The sequence below is a fragment of the Ambystoma mexicanum genome, chromosome 7q (assembly GCF_040938575.1).
Source record: "Ambystoma mexicanum isolate Mex_15411 chromosome 7q, UKY_AmexF1_1, whole genome shotgun sequence".
In the NCBI taxonomy this organism is placed as follows: Eukaryota; Metazoa; Chordata; class Amphibia; order Caudata; family Ambystomatidae; genus Ambystoma; species Ambystoma mexicanum.
In genome coordinates this window covers 850,263,216-850,279,858 of record NC_090941.1, presented here as the reverse complement: position 1 = coordinate 850,279,858, position 16,643 = coordinate 850,263,216, and the positions used below count along the sequence as shown (strand labels likewise).

Here is a 16,643-nt window from a genome sequence, read left to right as displayed (position 1 = left end):
GGTCAGTTCAAAATAGGCCAAGCCAAAGTCAAAAGTCTAGTGTTCTTGGATAGGACAGATCAGCTCTGGTAACAAATGGAGAAGTATTTGTAAAAGTTCTCAGAAGCAGTTTAGACGAAAAAGAATGATATTCTGGGTCACACGCTGATTAGGCCTGCAAGTTGGTAAAGTTTCACAGACTTTCACCGCTAGGGTTAGGATCTCTCAACCGGATGGCACAGTACCTTAATGTGAAGCAAAACGATGCAGCTGAAGACATTGGTTCCTGGCAGTTCCTGCAGATCTTGGTGTTCCTGAGCCTCAGTCATGGGGGCAAGAGGGAGGACATCGAGGGGGGGCTCCTGCACTGCACGGGATCGTCATCTGAGCAAACAAAATGGAGTCACTTTGGTTCAAGGAGCTTTTACTTCAAGACACAAACTGGTTTCCCCTCTCCCTGGCTAAACCTTAACCAGCATTGAGAATGGTATTCAGGTGTGTTCTGAGCTGATTGGTCCCACCAACTCAAAGGAAGAAGCCGTCCTTGAAGGAGGTTCTCTGTCGAATGTAGCTCTGCAATTTGGATTTGAAGCAGGGCTTCACCAGGCAAACCAACGGTCCAGTGGTTGCAGCAGCCGTTCTCTTCCAGTTCGTCTTCGGTTATTTCGTTCCCGTGGCCGACTCTGCCTTCCAGTCCTGGAGACCCGCCTTTTAAACACTTTTCTCCTATTCATTCCAGCCTAGTTGTCACTTACCCAGCAGGGTGGCTGTCCTTGCCGGACAGTCAGCCAGCCAATCACGCCAGAGTGCATTTGGGTCTCCTAGGAGACTAAGAACAGGGAGTTTCGGGCACCTCCCTCACTTCCTGCCCACCTCGGATACTAGACGCCAAGGGCAAACTTCAGTCTTGAAGCCCGCGAAGGACTCAAGAACAAAGGGACCAAACCTGGTTTGGCACACAGAGTTAAACACCAGAAGAACCTTTCCACAAAGAAATGGTGAAAAAAGATGACAGTCTGTTTTTACAGAGGGGTCTTGGGCGCCATATTGAAAAAAATGGCGGCCCTGATTTCTTTTGCTACCAGTGTTCGCGGTCGGGAAAAATCATGGTAGTTCATTATAACGACTGCCACCAGCCATTTCAATAGGAAAGGGTAGCATTTAACTGATACTAGAATGTTTAGACTTGGGGATAATATGTAACCAGTGGTCGAAGTGTACAAAAAAAGTAGTGGAACTATGTTCCCTGCTGGCCTGCCTGCGCTCCCCACAAACCCCATCGCTGCACCCCCTCAGACACACAATCCAAGCCCCCAAACAAACGCACCTGCTGGTTATGGGACTTTTCAGTGCTGTGCACTGAAGAGCAAGCTTCAACCTCTCCCTACACTTTTATTTTAAATCTAAACCATTCCAGAACGGTTCCTTTTTAAAATAAAAGTATAGGAACAGTGAAGCTTAAAAATAAAAAGTATAGGAGCACCGCTCCCGACCGCTCCTGCCCACTTCGACCTCTGTATGTAACCCCTCCAGCAATCCATTGTAAAATGTGTGCTGGGTCTATGAATTCAGAAAAGACTAGTTAAGTCAATTTCACTTTACATTCTCTGGGAAACAGTAGTTTATCCCAGAGAAGGTATTTAAACCTTTGGGAAGTCTAAAAAGGCATCCCTGTGCCACTGCACTGAGGGTGCTGTGTAACGCACATAAAAAGATGCCTATGGAGTTAACTCCAAAGTCAAAGAACACAAATGTAAAACACACGTCAAAATACATGAAAAAGTGGGGGAAAAAAGGCTCACACTCTTTCCAGGTAAAAAAAATCAAGTACTCAAAATCCAGCCAAGTTGCTGGGGGTCTTTAAGGTGAAGGGAATTGGCACATTTATGAGAATTCTCCCTAACACTACTTCCACCAACACGGCTCCATTGATATGGTTGGATTAGGGGCACAAGCAGAGCAGTGTCACTGGAAAATGTACTATTATTATTATTACTGCTGCTTTGAAGAGGACATTTAAAGTAAATATGCTTAACTTCAGTGTGTTTTCTTATGTGGTGCAAAGAAATCAGAATTCGGTTTGAAAGCAAAAATGAATAGTATTGGTTTGAAATTTATAGCTGTTTAGCTCTTTTCTGTAGCTCATACCATTACCAGGAACTACATTTGACTCCCAAGACGTGCTGTGTTGCCATACAAACATAGCTATTTGACATTAACTCTGTGTGTTTAGGACTATGTATTCAGGAGCACTGTCACACTACTGCAAGATATTTCAAGCACAATGGGTCCTCATACGCCGAGAGAAAATCACCCACTTGCACACCTAGTGTAATTAGATGTTAATTGTGTCGTTATTTGGAGTTTGAATATGAAGTTTAAGTAATTCAAGGTGCAGGGGAGAAGAGGAACAAGCCTGGCATATGAGCTGTATAATAATTTGCAAAAAGATAAGTTCCCAGTTAGGGGACTCCCGTCCCCTGCACACTATCTAAGGCTAAGAACGTGAATTAGTTTAGTAGACATTCTTATACATTTCGGGGTTTGTTGGAAAGGTAATCGCCATAATTTTCATTTCTGATGTTTGTTAATCTGCTTAGAATCACATGCTGTGCATAGGTCCGACATCCAGTGGTCACTGCGGAGTATTGCATTTTGTTTTTCGTAGTCGAAATGGGGACGTCGACAAGGCGTGTCTGTAACACTATCCCTATAGTGACGTGTGTTGTACCCACAATCCCTCACGCGTCGAGGTCCCTCAGATTGTTTTTTTCCGCCCAGATACTGGTCGCCTTTACGCGGAGCTCCTCGAGAGACATTGCAGATTTCATCTCCTCGACCTTTGGTCGTTTTCCTATATTAATATAGAACACATCGATCCTCCCCTCGACGCTGTTGTGAAGCTTCTCCGCCGAGCAAGATCTGCGACGGAGGGGACGAGCGGAGGAGATCCTTCGGTGTTGCCAAACACGTGGCCTGGCCCCGCAGGCCAAATACAGTAGGGAGAGTGGGGGTCGTGGGACATCTCTAATTCTTTTCTGAGAATGCCTTTCCTTTTCCCCTTCCTTTCCCTTGGGGTGGTTATCACGTTTTATTGCCTCAGCTATGGAGAGGGACACCCTTTAGGTTTTGCCCGCTTTGCAAGGGCAAGTTTACTTGGAAGGACAAGCATTCACGGTGTAACCGCTGCTTGCCCCTCGATCACAAGGAGGAAGGTTGCACGGCTTGTCGGCTTCTTAAGCCGAAGACTCTAAAAGACCGTAGGGTCAAAAGGTGGGCGGCCTACGCTATGTCGAAGGCCGACGCTCCACCCACCGCCGCTACCTCCGACAGTGACGAGGAACGTGATACCACGACCTCCGATACGGAAGTCGTAAACCCCCCTAGAGAGCGCACACGCGCTTCGTCTGTCCCCGGCCCCGACGGGCTCGGCTCACGCCCTGCTTATGGGGATGAACACCCCGGCGACACTGACGCACACAAGACCACCCATAAGCACACAACCCATGGCTCTTCTTTGCCGAAGGCAAAGAGAGCATTAGCGCCCAAGGAGACGCAGGTTTCACCGGCGGCCTCCTCGGACCGTTCGGGTTCGAAGCCCCTCTCGCAACCGCAGCCGCGACCAGCGACTGGGCTTTCGGCAAATAAGGGCGCCGCCCCCAAATCATCGGCCGGAGCGCATCAGCAGAAAGCACATGCCGCCGTAGAGCGTTCGACACCCATAACGGCGAAACCACAGCTCTCCGTTGACAAACGAGTCGCTGAGAGCTTGGCGAGGATCGTGGTAGCCGACGCCCACAAGCGTACGCCGAAAGACACGTCGAGCGCTACGCAAAGGTCGAAAGACACACCTGAAGGCTTTTCGGAAGGCGACGGGACACTTTCCTCGACGTTATGGGAGAGGTCGAGCCGTGTTCAGCTACAAGACACCAATTTTCCCCCGCTAGACCGCTCAGGGGTACCCCATGAAACCATGGAAAGGCTCCATCTCTGCATGGAAAGAATGGAGAGGTTTATGAATGCCCAAAACCCTCCCACTCCAAAGAGAATAAGAGAAGGGCCTCAGGAGGACCCCAGGGCCAAAATTCCAAGATTAGTCAATCCCCACCAGGACACAGCCTCAGACATCCACAGTGTGTATGACCTCACTGGGGAAGAACATTATTTTGAGGAAGAGGATGATTTTATGGACGAGGAAGACGGACGGAACCAGGAGGAAGGTCTGGAGGACAGCCCAGACTCGGTAGGAGAAGGCTTCGGAGAAAATCCAGAAGAAGGACCTTCTCACCCTTGGCAATCACCATCAATATATTCCGACACTGATGTCCTGAACCTAAATCCTCCTGACATTTCACCTGTTAGAAACACGTCTCCCATTGACGATCAACCCACATTTAATGCCCTGTTGCGCAGAGCAGCAGCACACTTCGAACTGGACACTGGGGAGCTCTCCCCTGAATTAGACTTCGTAGAAAGGGTAATTAAGGAGAAACCCCCGGTCAGTCAGACAATTCCTCTCCTCGCTTCGGTGAAGAGAAGAATCATCCCTTCGCTGTCCACACCCGCACTAATCAGAGGGGTCAATCCTAGAATTGAAAAACTTTTCACTCCTTCACCCTCAGACCCGCTGTACATCAGGGGACATTCCATTCCGGATTCCCTGGTAGTAACCAACACAAGAAAGAGGGCAGGGGTACCACTTTCCACCAGTGAGGCACCACCTGACAAGGAGGCCAAGCGGTTATATGCCCTTGCTAAAAGAATTACATCCTCGGCCGCCTTTTCGACAAGAATTGCCAAAAACAATTCTTTGCTCGCTAGCTATGCGGACGCGCAGTGGGCCAAACTGCGCAAAGACGCCGAAGAAGCGCCGGAACCATTACGTACACGCCTGCTTTCAACTATTGGCGAAGGAACCCAGGTCAACCAGAGTATTGTGAAGAGCTCTCTGGATGCGGCAGAAACTGCGGGACGTTCCCTAGTTCAGGGAATAGTCCTAAAACGACACGTATGGCTGCGCAACTCAGGGTTCAAACCGGAGACACAGGCGTCTTTAATAAATAAACCTGTTGAAGACTCTAACCTCTTCGGGAAGGCGGCTGATGAGGCTCTGGAGATGGCTAAAAAAAGAGTCCGATACAATCAAGACTCTTGACCAAATCTCTAAGCCCGCTACCAGGCGCGGATATGGCAATAAACGCTTTTTTCGTGGCCAACGCCAACAACAAAACCAGCAGCAACAGTACCCTGCCACCAATTTCCAGACTAGTAGTGGCCAGTACAGTCAAAGAGGACAGCGCCGGGGCAAAGGAAGAGGGCGAGGGTCCACCCCCAGAGGTTCCCAAGCCCCTAACAACACCAAGTGACGCGAAGATTCGCGTCCCCTCCCATGCAACACCGGTCGGGGGCCGGATAACATCCTTTCTTCCAGCATGGGAGGGTATAACGTCAGACCGCTGGGTACTTTCCACCGTAGCCCACGGATACTGCATCGAATTCAACAGTTCCCCAACATACAAACCCCCGAGGGGACGACGCATGTCACCGGAACATCTTGCCATCCTTCTACAAGAAGTACAGCAACTTCTGGAAAAGGGGGCCATAGAGGTCGTGCCTCTATCTCAGGTAACGGAAGGTATTTATTCAGTGTACTTCCTTGTACCCAAAAAGGATCTAACCATGCGCCCTGTATTAGATCTGCGCCCAGCGAACAAGTTTATCAAACCCCAAAAGTTTCGTATGGTGACCCTACAGGAAGTGATCCCACTGCTATCACAGGGAGATTACATGACAACATTGGACATGAAAGATGCATACTTTCATATTTTAATGTTGCCAGCGCACAGAAAATACCTCCGGCTCATGATAGAGGGCAAACACTACCAGTTCAGAGTGCTACCCTTCGGCATAGCATCATCACCGAGAGTATTCACGAAGGTACTGGCAGTGGCAGCGGCCCACCTGCGCAGGTTGTCCATCCCAGTTTACCCTTACCTCGACGACTGGCTCATAACAGGGGATTCTTACGAAACATGCTTCTCCAATACCCAAAAGACTGTAGACCTTTTGTTCCAGTTGGGCTTCTCCATCAACGAAAAGAAGTCCAGCCTAGACCCCAGCCAAATCAAACAATTCCTAGGGGCTCTAATTCAAACAAAGGACGGCCTCGTCTTCCCCTCCAAAGAGAGGGTTCAAAACATGTTGTTTCAGATCCCTCAATATGTGTCCGGTCGAGAGGTGACGGTACGCAAAGCAATGCGCTTGCTAGGCATGATGGCGTCGTGTATTTATTTGGTACCTCACGCGCGCCTGCGCCCAATACAAGAGTGGCTCAACAGCCAGTGGTGTCAGGCCAGCGGACTATGGGACGATCTAGTGGTGGTCTCGCAGGCCTTAGTTCTCTCGCTACGGTGGTGGACAAAAGAAAACCTAGAAAAAGGGAAACCCTTTGCCACACCCGCGGCGGAAGCCACTCTAACCACAGACGCATCCCTCACAGGATGGGGGGCTCACCTATCCCATCAGACTGCTCACGGAGAGTGGACTCCGAACGTAGCATCCAAACACATCAATCGTCTGGAGCTACTAGCGGTGTTCAAGGCGCTAAAAGCCTTCCAGGAACACCTACAAGGCAGGACAGTGATGGTCCTTACAGACAGCACCACAGCCATGTATTACATCAACAAGCAGGGGGGAACCCACTCTCCAGGACTGTCCAAACTGGCCCAAAACATATGGAAGTGGGCTCTCAAACAGAATATGTTCCTTCTGTCACAACATGTACCAGGGGAACTCAATCTGCTGGCAGACAAACTCAGCAGGGATTTCCCCCTGCCCGAAGAGTACGAATGGCGACTGCACGAAGACATCGTCTTCGACGTCTTCACGCAATGGGGATTCCCAGAAATAGACCTGTTCGCAACCCTGGAGAACTCACAATGCCAAAGTTACGCCTCCAGGTACCCCCAAAACCAATCCAAGGGGAACGGTCTGTCGATTCAATGGTCAGGGAAATTTGTTTACGCTTTTCCCCCGACTCCCCTTCTCAACAAGGTGGTGCACAAGATGCACCAGGAACAAGTAACCATGATACTGGTGGCCCCAATGTGGGCCCGACAGCTATGGTTCGCTCACTTGATGGAGATGTCTCTATCTCCCCCAGTGAAACTCCCCTGCCCGTACAACATGCTGTCACAAGACAGGGGCAGGACTCTGCATCCATGCCCCCAGAACATGAACTTAGCAGCCTGGCTCCTGAAATCGTAGAATTTGGACATCTACAGCTCCCGCAGAGATGCATGGACATCCTCAGGGAAGCCAGAAAACCTAACACTCGCCACTGCTATTCTAGCAAATGGAAGAGATTTGTCATCTGGTGCAGAGGAAAGAGCATCAACCCAATTGACTGCTCTCCCACACATATTGTTCTATACCTGACCCATTTATTGGATTCAGGTCTAGTGTTCAATTCCATTAAAGTCCACCTAGCGGCACTTTCTGCATACACCACTTCCCAACTCAAAGTGTCGTGGTGGAAGATCCCTGTTATAAAGGCCTTCATGGAGGGAGTAAAGAGAATACACCCCCCGATAGCTGACCCAGCTCCCGGATGGGACCTTAACGTGGTACTTACAAAACTCATGGGATCACCTTTTGAACCCATGCACAAAGCAACTCTTCAAGACCTCACTCTTAAGACTGCTTTTCTAATAGCTATCACCTCCATCAGGAGAGTAAGTGAACTACAGGCTCTTTCTGTTCTAGACCCCTTTGTTACAGTTCACAAAGATAAAGTGGTTCTACGCACTCACCCAAGGTTTGCTCCAAAATTCATCTCAAAATTCCATGTAAACCAGTCTATAGAACTACCAGCGTTCTTTCAAAATCCTTCCAACTTGGGAGAAAGGACTCTGCACACACTAGATGTGCGCAGAGCGGTCATGTTCTACATGGAAAGAACCAGACCACTGAGGAAGACTAATCAGTTCTTCGTCTCGGTGGCAGCAGGAAGAGAAGGGGATGCAGTTTCAAAGTCCACTATTTCTAGATGGATTGTCCAATGCATCACTCTCTGCTATACTCTTGCTAAGAGAGAACTGCCCTTTAGGCCAAGAGCACATTCTACTCGAGGCACGGGGGCGTCCATAGCATTCATTGCAAATGTTCCCCTTGAGTCCATCTGCAAAGCGGCTACCTGGAGTTCTGTGCACACCTTTACAAAACACTACTGTCTAGATGCACACTCTAGATCTGACTCCCAGGTGGGACAGGCAGTATTAAGACATCTTTTCTCTACTGTTCCTTCTCATAACCCACCGCCAACTCCGGGTACTGCTCGCTAGTCTAAGCACAGCATGTGATTCTAAGCAGATTAACAAACATCAGAAGACAATGCATTACTTACCGTAAAAGCATTTCTGATGGTTGTATCTGCTTAGATTCACATGCGCCCACCCTTCCTCCCCGCTTGGATGGAAGGAACATAGACATCTTTCTATATTTCTCTCTTTTCTGTACTCACTCACGTCTAGAAGGCTCCCTCAGGGCAGAAAAATACAAACAGAGGGACCTCGACGCATGAGGGATTGTGGGTACAACACACGTCACTATAGGGATAGTGTTACAGACACGCCTTGTCGACGTCCCCTTTTCGACTACGAAAAACAAAATGCAATACTCCGCAGTGACCACTGGATGTCGGACCTATGCATAGCATGTGAATCTAAGCAGATACAACCATCAGAAATGCTTTTACGGTAAGTAATGCATTGTCATATATATATATATATATATATATATATATATATATATATATATATATATATATATATATATATATATATTATAACAATGTGGAAAAGATACATTCATAGATATGTAGTAATAAGTCAGAATTCAATAACAAGTTATTCAGTCTTATACATAAAATGTATTGATCAATTAGGGGGTTATCCAACGCGTTTCAAGATGAATTCTCTTCTTCAGGGGCTGATAAATATATTCAGACTTTGAATCTAGTTCAAAAACAGTCAAACATAAATCTTAATTGGAAGTATTCTGTGCAAGCACTCCCTTGTGCACCCCCTTCTTAAGAAACCCTCTTCCGACCCCTTCTGCCTTGTTAACTATCGCCCAATCTCTATCACTCCTTTCCTGGGCAAGCTCCTGGAGATACTGGCCATCTCCCAGCTTAATCTCCATGCTGATTCTGTTGGTAGTCTTCATGACCATCAGTCTGGCTTCAGAGCTGCCAGAAGCATGGAAACTTCCCTCCTGAACATCCGTGAGGACCTGCTATCAAACCTCGACTCCAACACCCCATGTGTTCTCATTTTGCTCGATCTCTCTTCTGCCTTTGATACTGTCAACCACACCATCCTGCTCAACCGTCTCCGTGATAACCTGGGTATCACTGGTCAGGCTCTGGCTTGGCTGACCTCTTTCCTCTCCAATCAACCCTCCCAGGTCCAACTGGGGTCCTTCCTCTCTGACATCTTTTTCTCCACCTGTGGTGTCCCCCAGGGATCTAATCTCTCCCCCTGGCTGTTCAACCAGTAACTGGCACTTCTTGCCCACTGCATCACCGCTCTCTGCTCCAACTTTCAGTGCTATGCGGATGATACCCAGCTCTTTTTCAGACTACCCTTGGCCTCCTCTTCCCCTTCCCTCATCTCTGACTGTCTTTCTGCTATCCATGAATGGTGTGCCGCCAACAACCTCTGCCTTAATACCAGTAAGACTGAGATTCTACTCTTCGGCACACCCACTCCCTCCTTCCCTGCAGCTCTCTGGCTGGCCTCTCTTGGCCCTCTTCCTGCTCCTACATGCAAGGCAAAAAAACTCGGGGTCATCTTCGACTCCACACTCTCCTTCTCTCCTCACATCTCTGACGTCTCTAAGAAGTCACACTACCAGCTACACCTCCTCAGAGGTATCATTCCTTTCCTCTCCTTCCCCCAGAAGCTCACTGTCTCTGGAGCCCTGGTTCTCTCGAAGCTGGACTACTGTAACAGCCTCCATCTAAATCTGCCTGCCTCTACTCTCCGCCCTTTGCAACTCATCCAGAACAGGACTGCGAGACTTGTCCTTGGCCTCAAGCCCAGGGACCGTATCTCTCCAGGACTGAAATCACTACACTGGCTCCCAGTGGCTGCAAGGATTAAGTTCAAAACCCTCTGCATTGTCCACAAGGCCTTCTGGGGCCTTGGGCCAAAATACCTTCAACTCTTTCTTTCTAAATATATTCCATCTCAAGCTCTTCGCTCATCCGCCTCCAACTCCCTCAGGGTCAGCCGCTTCTCCAAGCAACGAGTTGGGGGTAGATCTCTCTCCGCAGCAGGGGGCTCCCTCTGGAACAGCCTTCCTACCTCCCTGAAACTTGAGGAGAACCATCTCCAGTTCCGGAAGCACCTCAAAACCTTACTCTTTGCCTCCGCTTTCTCTCCCCCTCCCCCCTGCTTAAATCACTGAACCTGCACTGAATCTGCAACTGGGCCACTCGCCGATCTCCGTCCTTGGCCCAGCCACTCTTCCCTGCACTGCCTCCCTGGCAACCCCCTGCACCGCGGGACTGTCTCTGTATCCCGACAGCCCCTCCTCCCTGCACTTACCCTGCACTTGCCACCAGCTGGCCCTTATTATTTATCTTGTATTCTACTAACCCTGCACTTTCCCCTTGCACTTTTCCCTTGCCCTCTACCCTTGCACTTGCGCGATCTGAATGACACCTGGCCGAGTAGGATCGTTGTCTGTCTCCCCTTGTTCCCCCCCCCTGCCTCGTCGCGCCTTGAAACACTTGTGTATAGTCGCGTTACAAATGCCATATCATATCATATAGTAAGTCATAAGCAGTACAAATGAGAGCAAATGTCAAATCAAAAGTATCAAACTGGTCATCTTTTATATAAAAATAATAATTTATGATGAAACGACTTAGAGTTTAGATGTAATCTTGGTTTAGCAGATTATCGCATGCTTGGGAAAAGCAAGAGAAAGGGACCAATAATGTATTTAGCCTTCTCAATGTGTCATTACAACTTTTAGAAATAAAATGGGGAAATACTCCAATTCAAAATATTATCTCAGCCCCGAGTTACGTCATGGTCAATGACCTCATGAAGTCCTCATTAAGTCGAAAGACTTCTCTTTGCTCTATGTATCACAACTAGTCTTTACCTGTGATCAGTTCAGGTGTGCATGTTCTTTGGAAGATGACTGTGAAAGTCTGATGTAGGTTTGGATGATTATTATTTTTTTTTTGTTGCTAAAAATGTATACTTGCCCCATGCAAACGACTAGAGCCCACTCAAAACTGCATCTCAGTTATTCTGTGGAAAATACGATTCTCCTGATAATGTCAGATTTTAAATGAAATGTACAGTTTTTCAAAATGTGCCCTTTTCAAGGATTTCCTCTCCATATCTATGGAGGTTTCACACTTTCCCTGCCCTTCCGGGCAAATCCTTAAGAAATGACTGGAGCAATTAAGGTGACTAGACGTGCTGTCTTTCCACATGGAAGGTACTGATCAAGATCAGGAATGTTCAAAAAAGACATTAATCTAGGTTAGCGCTGTGTGATGAAGCTTGTTTAATTATGTTTAGCATTACATTGACAAATGGCAATGGATATGTGCACTGCTGTTTTTGTTATCCCCTGCCTGCTTAACCATTTGCCCAGCAGAAATGTGGAAATAACCAGACACCCGTAGATTTGGGGGGGGGCTTCTGCTGAAGGCACAATTGATGAGTAACTAGTCTTGTGTGGTTGCAATAGCGAAGTTTTGCGTTGTAGTTTAAATAGGAGGGAAATGGGATGTCGTACGGGACCCATAGCTTGTGCTTGTTCGACCCACCTGTTCATAGCCCATGGCCATTCTAATCCCTATGGCCAACATTACTACTCACTACTGCCCCTTTCGAACTGGCCGTGCTGAAATGGGCGCGCCAAAACGGGCTCTGCGGCCAGTCGGCCATGCCCAGTCGTCCTGCTCCGTTCAAAACACACCCGCATGGGGTCCCTTTGAGACAGGGGTGTTGTTGGGTCTGGAAAAGATCAGGGGCTAAGCTTATTTCGGGACTGGCGGGACTTGGGGCTAGCTATATCCTTTTGGCTGTAGCCCCTGAGCTTTTATCCGGGGCTACAACCAAAAGACCCGGGGCTATAGTCCCCCCCCCCCCACCCCCGTAGTAACCCTTCTGCTTTGAGGTAACACCTTCGCATAGTAACATCAAACTGTTTGCTGTATAAGGCATGTTCGTGTTATTTCATTGCAGTCTTCTGAGAGTTGGTGGCTTAAATGCAGGCGTGAATGAGTTCCTGGAGTTATACACGTTTTTAACCAAATGGCTCTTCAGCCACTTGATTTATAAGCAATATGTGTGCCCTCATCCGTTCCTTGCACTGAAGTCCTTTTTAAAAACGAGCATTTGTGAAGTCAACAGTTTTGGTTTGTGCAAAGGTATTATAGGCACTGATGTATGCCTAGGAATTCGCACCATTTACTAGTTGTTGCCATCTGATGGCCTGATAGTATAATGCTAGGTTGCCCCTCGTCTAGCTCCCATAATAATGCTGTTTGCGTGACGGAATGTAATCATTTGTTCTTCTGGTAATTTTGTATTTCTGCTTGAGGCTGATTCCAGTGCATTAGCACCAGAAGGTAAAAATGTGGAAACTGATTGTTTAATGCTTGGTGGTTCTGTCAAATATGTATTTAATGATTTCTATAAGCCTACAGCCTGTATTGTTTCTGCGAATATTTCCGTCATTGTCTAGCTAGTTGTGCCCGATCTGCTTGGCAGAAAGACACCTGCGTCCTACTAGGGAAAGCGTTTTACTGTTAATTTCCTCTTATGTATTGTCCCTGAAATGTTGTTTGTGTGAGACACTGCGCAGGGCTTTTAGTGAGGTGGCGGCGCAGGTGAACATGTGATCGATTTTGAGCTGCTTCAGTTATTGAATCACAACTTTTTCCTGAAGTAGCATTGTGGGTTGCTGCATGTAAATGCACGTGTCTCCTGTTGAATGTTGCTGTGTTGGAGAGACGGCTGTGTGTGAATGAGGGTTCTGAGAGTAACAGAGGACATATGCATTCGAGACCTGTGGGATGTTGCTGTGTGTGAATGAGGGTTCTGAGAGTAACAGAGGAGATATGCATTTGAAACCTTTTGGATGTTGCTGTGTGTGAATGAAGGTTCTGAGAGTGACGGAGGACATATGCATTTGAGACCTGTGGGATGTTGCTGTGTGTGAATGAGGGTTCTGAGAGTAACAGAGGAGATATGCATCTGAAACCTTTTGGATGTTGCTGTGTGTGAATGAAGGTTCTGAGAGTGACGGAGGACATATGCATTTGAGACCTGTGGGATGTTGCTGTGTGTGAATGAAGGTTCTGAGAGTGACGGAGGACATATGCATTTGAGACCTGTGGGATGTTACTGTGTTGGCTGGCGGCTGTGTGTGAATAGGGGTCCCGAGAGTGACATAGGAGATATGCATGCAAGACCTTTGGGATGTTGCTATGTTGGACAGGGGCTGTGTGAGAATCAGGGTTCTGAGAGGGGCTGTCAGTGGAGTTCTGCATGAGACCTCTGGAATGTTGCTGTGTTGGATGGCGGCTGTGTGTGAATGAGGGTTCTGAGAGTGATCGAGGAGATATGCATTGGAGACCTGTGGGGTGTTGCTTTGTTGGATGGTGGCTGTGTCTGAATCGGGGTTCTAAGAGTGACAGAGGAGATATGCGTTCGAGACCTGTGGAATGTTGCTGTGTTGGATGGCGGCTGTGTGTGAATGAGGGTTCTGAGTGTGAGAGAGGAGATGCATTCGAGATCTGTGCGATATGGCTGTGTTGGAGGTCGGCCGTGTGTGAATGAGGGTTCTGAGTGTCTGTTAGTGGGGAAAAGCGTTATTGCCCCACGGTTGCTTTTGAAGTCTGTTACCTGTTACTGTACTTATGCAGGTTGCATAACGCCTGAAGTCCTGCCTCACCTCCTTAACTACCCAAAAGGCAGGTTACCTCATGCGTGTATTATGTGTTCTCTTTTATCTAGGCTCTTTGTTCCCGCACCATGGCACTTTTGAAGTGATAAAAAACACAGACCTTGATTGGGATAAAAAGATTCCAGACGATTACTGCCCCTTAGATGTCCAAATTCCGAGTGACTTGGAGGGATCGGCCTACATAAAGGTTTGTGAATAAAATACCCTGCGCATTTATTGTTGCCAGATTCATCAGTGCCTATGCTTAACTATTTACTTTTTAAATCTGTAGGTTTCGATCCAGAAACAAGCTCCCGATATTGGTGACCTTGGAACTATAAACCTCTTTAAACGACCACTCCCAAAATCAAAACCAGGTTCAGTTGTACTTTCTCTGCAAAAGTTTTGATGACATGTGAAATTATTGAAACTTTGCCATTGTTTCACAATCATGATTTATTAATGCTAAATAGTGCTTTCATCTTTCTTTTTATCTTTTACAATGCCTGTCCACATTTGTCTCCTCACTCTCTGAATACTGTCAGCTTTTTGTTGTTGGAGAACTTCAGTGTGCCAAACCCAGCCTCACCTCTTCAATCCACAGATGACCTCTGCCACCCATAACTAACAATGTCTTAATGCAGCTGATTATCTGTAGCAGCTCAGTATGACTTTTATCCAATCCTTTGGCTCCTCCTAAACCTTAAACCATGTGCTTATTCATGCCAGCTCTTCCTTCTTCATTCCCAAGCTCTGCCCCCTCCTTTACTTTTGGAACTGTGAAAGTCCTCATTTAAGACTTTGTACTTGACTCTGTTGCACTTAGTGTCGTTTAGGACTTCCTCCAACCCTCCCACTTTCCACCCACCAGCGATTTCTAGATTTCACCTCGTGTCCAATCTTCCCAATGGCTGGTCCTAGATGCTCTCCATCCTCTGCCTGTCCTCGATGCCCGTAATACCATTTACATCCTGGCTGGTCCTGGTTGGTCCAGAACACCCCCTGTGAGAAACCTGATGGTGTCTCCCTGACTAGTCTCTGGTGATCTGTCATCCACGTGGCCAGGACACGGCCATCGCTATTGGATCTAGTTTCTGGGGGTGAACCAGTGAGGGAGGATTACCCGGATGTGGGGTCCTCGGGGAGTGGAAGTGGGACACCGATAGGTGAGATGCGGAATTCCCTCCCTATAACATCTTTTTCCCATCCTACCCGGTAGGATGTTCAACCACTCTACCCCCTTTCAACTCTAACACTTCACCACATCATGAAAGACGACGGACAAACACCAGAGCCGTTTACCAGACGTGTTCCAACATAAGGGTCAGGCAAACTCGGGCAATTGACCAGAATCACACATACCTGATGGCCCTTTCCCTTCCCCACAGAGATAAAAGGTGGAGCACAAGAGCACACTGCGAGCAAGGCAGACTGCACGTCCAGGCAGCTAACTCGGCACAGCAGTTCAAGAGGAGGAAAATAACAGCGCGTACCGAGAGGGTGACCAGGAGAGAAGCGACCTTGCCCTTTCCGACCAAGGCCCATGAGACCTAAGAAGGAATAGTAAGACCGTGAACAATAGCCAGCGTGTGTTGCAGCAGATGACAAAGGTACATGAGACCCTCGTCTGCTGATGACCAAGCAGGGAGAGACGCTTGTCTCTGTGGTAATGACCTTGACTCCAAAGAGGAAGAAAGCCAAGCGTTTCATCACAGCCGGTGAGACTTGGGGACGGTTGATAAGAAACCGAACTGTGTTGAACCAATAGTAGCAAACGGCTAATTGAACTTTGAAAGCATAAAGCGTGATTGATGAGAAAAGGGGATAACCAGCAACAGAGGAGTCCTTTTACCACGTTAGTGCTCACTCAGGAAACTCTGGGCGATTACCAGATTATTGAAACTACCAGAACCAGGCCTTGGGAAAGGCGAGAAGAGGGGGTCAAAGTGGTCGTACAGGGGTCTTGAAAAATCCTCTGGACAGTCGAAAGTCTTTGACCGACAGATGATTGTGAAGCTAAGGGAAGTGAATCCTGCATCGTAAGAGTTGAATGAGAGAAGGTGCGATGGACAGATTGGCAAATGTGAACCCGAATGAGGGATGCCGACAAAGGGGAGCGAAGTCCAAGTCCTGAAATACAGTGTGTTGACCAGAGTGAACCCTGGCAGAGGGATATCCACTGTGAACTGTACAAAAAGATATTTTACGAAAGTCAACAGATAAGTTGCATTGAAAGCCAAAGTGAACCGGATCGACGGAGGCGAACAGTCGAGTCAGATCGTAGCCCGGAAGAGGGGGGGATCCAGAGGTGAAAGACGCCACCCAATGTATCTGTGAAAAGGAACTCTTTGTTTATTATTTGAATACATCAGGGCCACGGCGGCAAGAGACATTTTGATAGAAAAGAGACTTAAACACCGGGTGCCCTGACTGTTCGCTCGTGCTGGGAAAGCTCGAGAGTGTGCTGTGCTCCAAGTCCCACCTTGTCTCATACTGAAAACGTGGTGAAGGGAGACTTCAAGTACCGCATCCTGACTTATTATTTGTGAACACTTCCTTCTTTCTTGAGAACATTATCCAACACCTTTTTTTTTGTATTTAGTGTAAGGGTTGGCAACAGGTTTTTCTTAGTACAGGCCCTTTTATTTGACACTAGGACTGCCTTATCATTTGATGGTCGAAGC

At 47.8% G+C, this 16,643-nt stretch overlaps 1 protein-coding gene across 1 annotated transcript in view; it reads left to right on the top strand.

Annotated features, from left to right (window-relative positions):
- Nucleotides 1–16,643, top strand: part of MED17 (mediator complex subunit 17) — a 263,493-nt gene that overhangs the window by 123,935 nt on the left and 122,915 nt on the right. Inside the window, exons 4-5 of the mRNA XM_069639284.1 lie at nucleotides 14,031–14,167; nucleotides 14,252–14,336. Coding sequence (XP_069495385.1) covers nucleotides 14,031–14,167; nucleotides 14,252–14,336 — 222 coding nt within the window. The remainder of the gene's footprint in view (nucleotides 1–14,030; nucleotides 14,168–14,251; nucleotides 14,337–16,643) is intronic.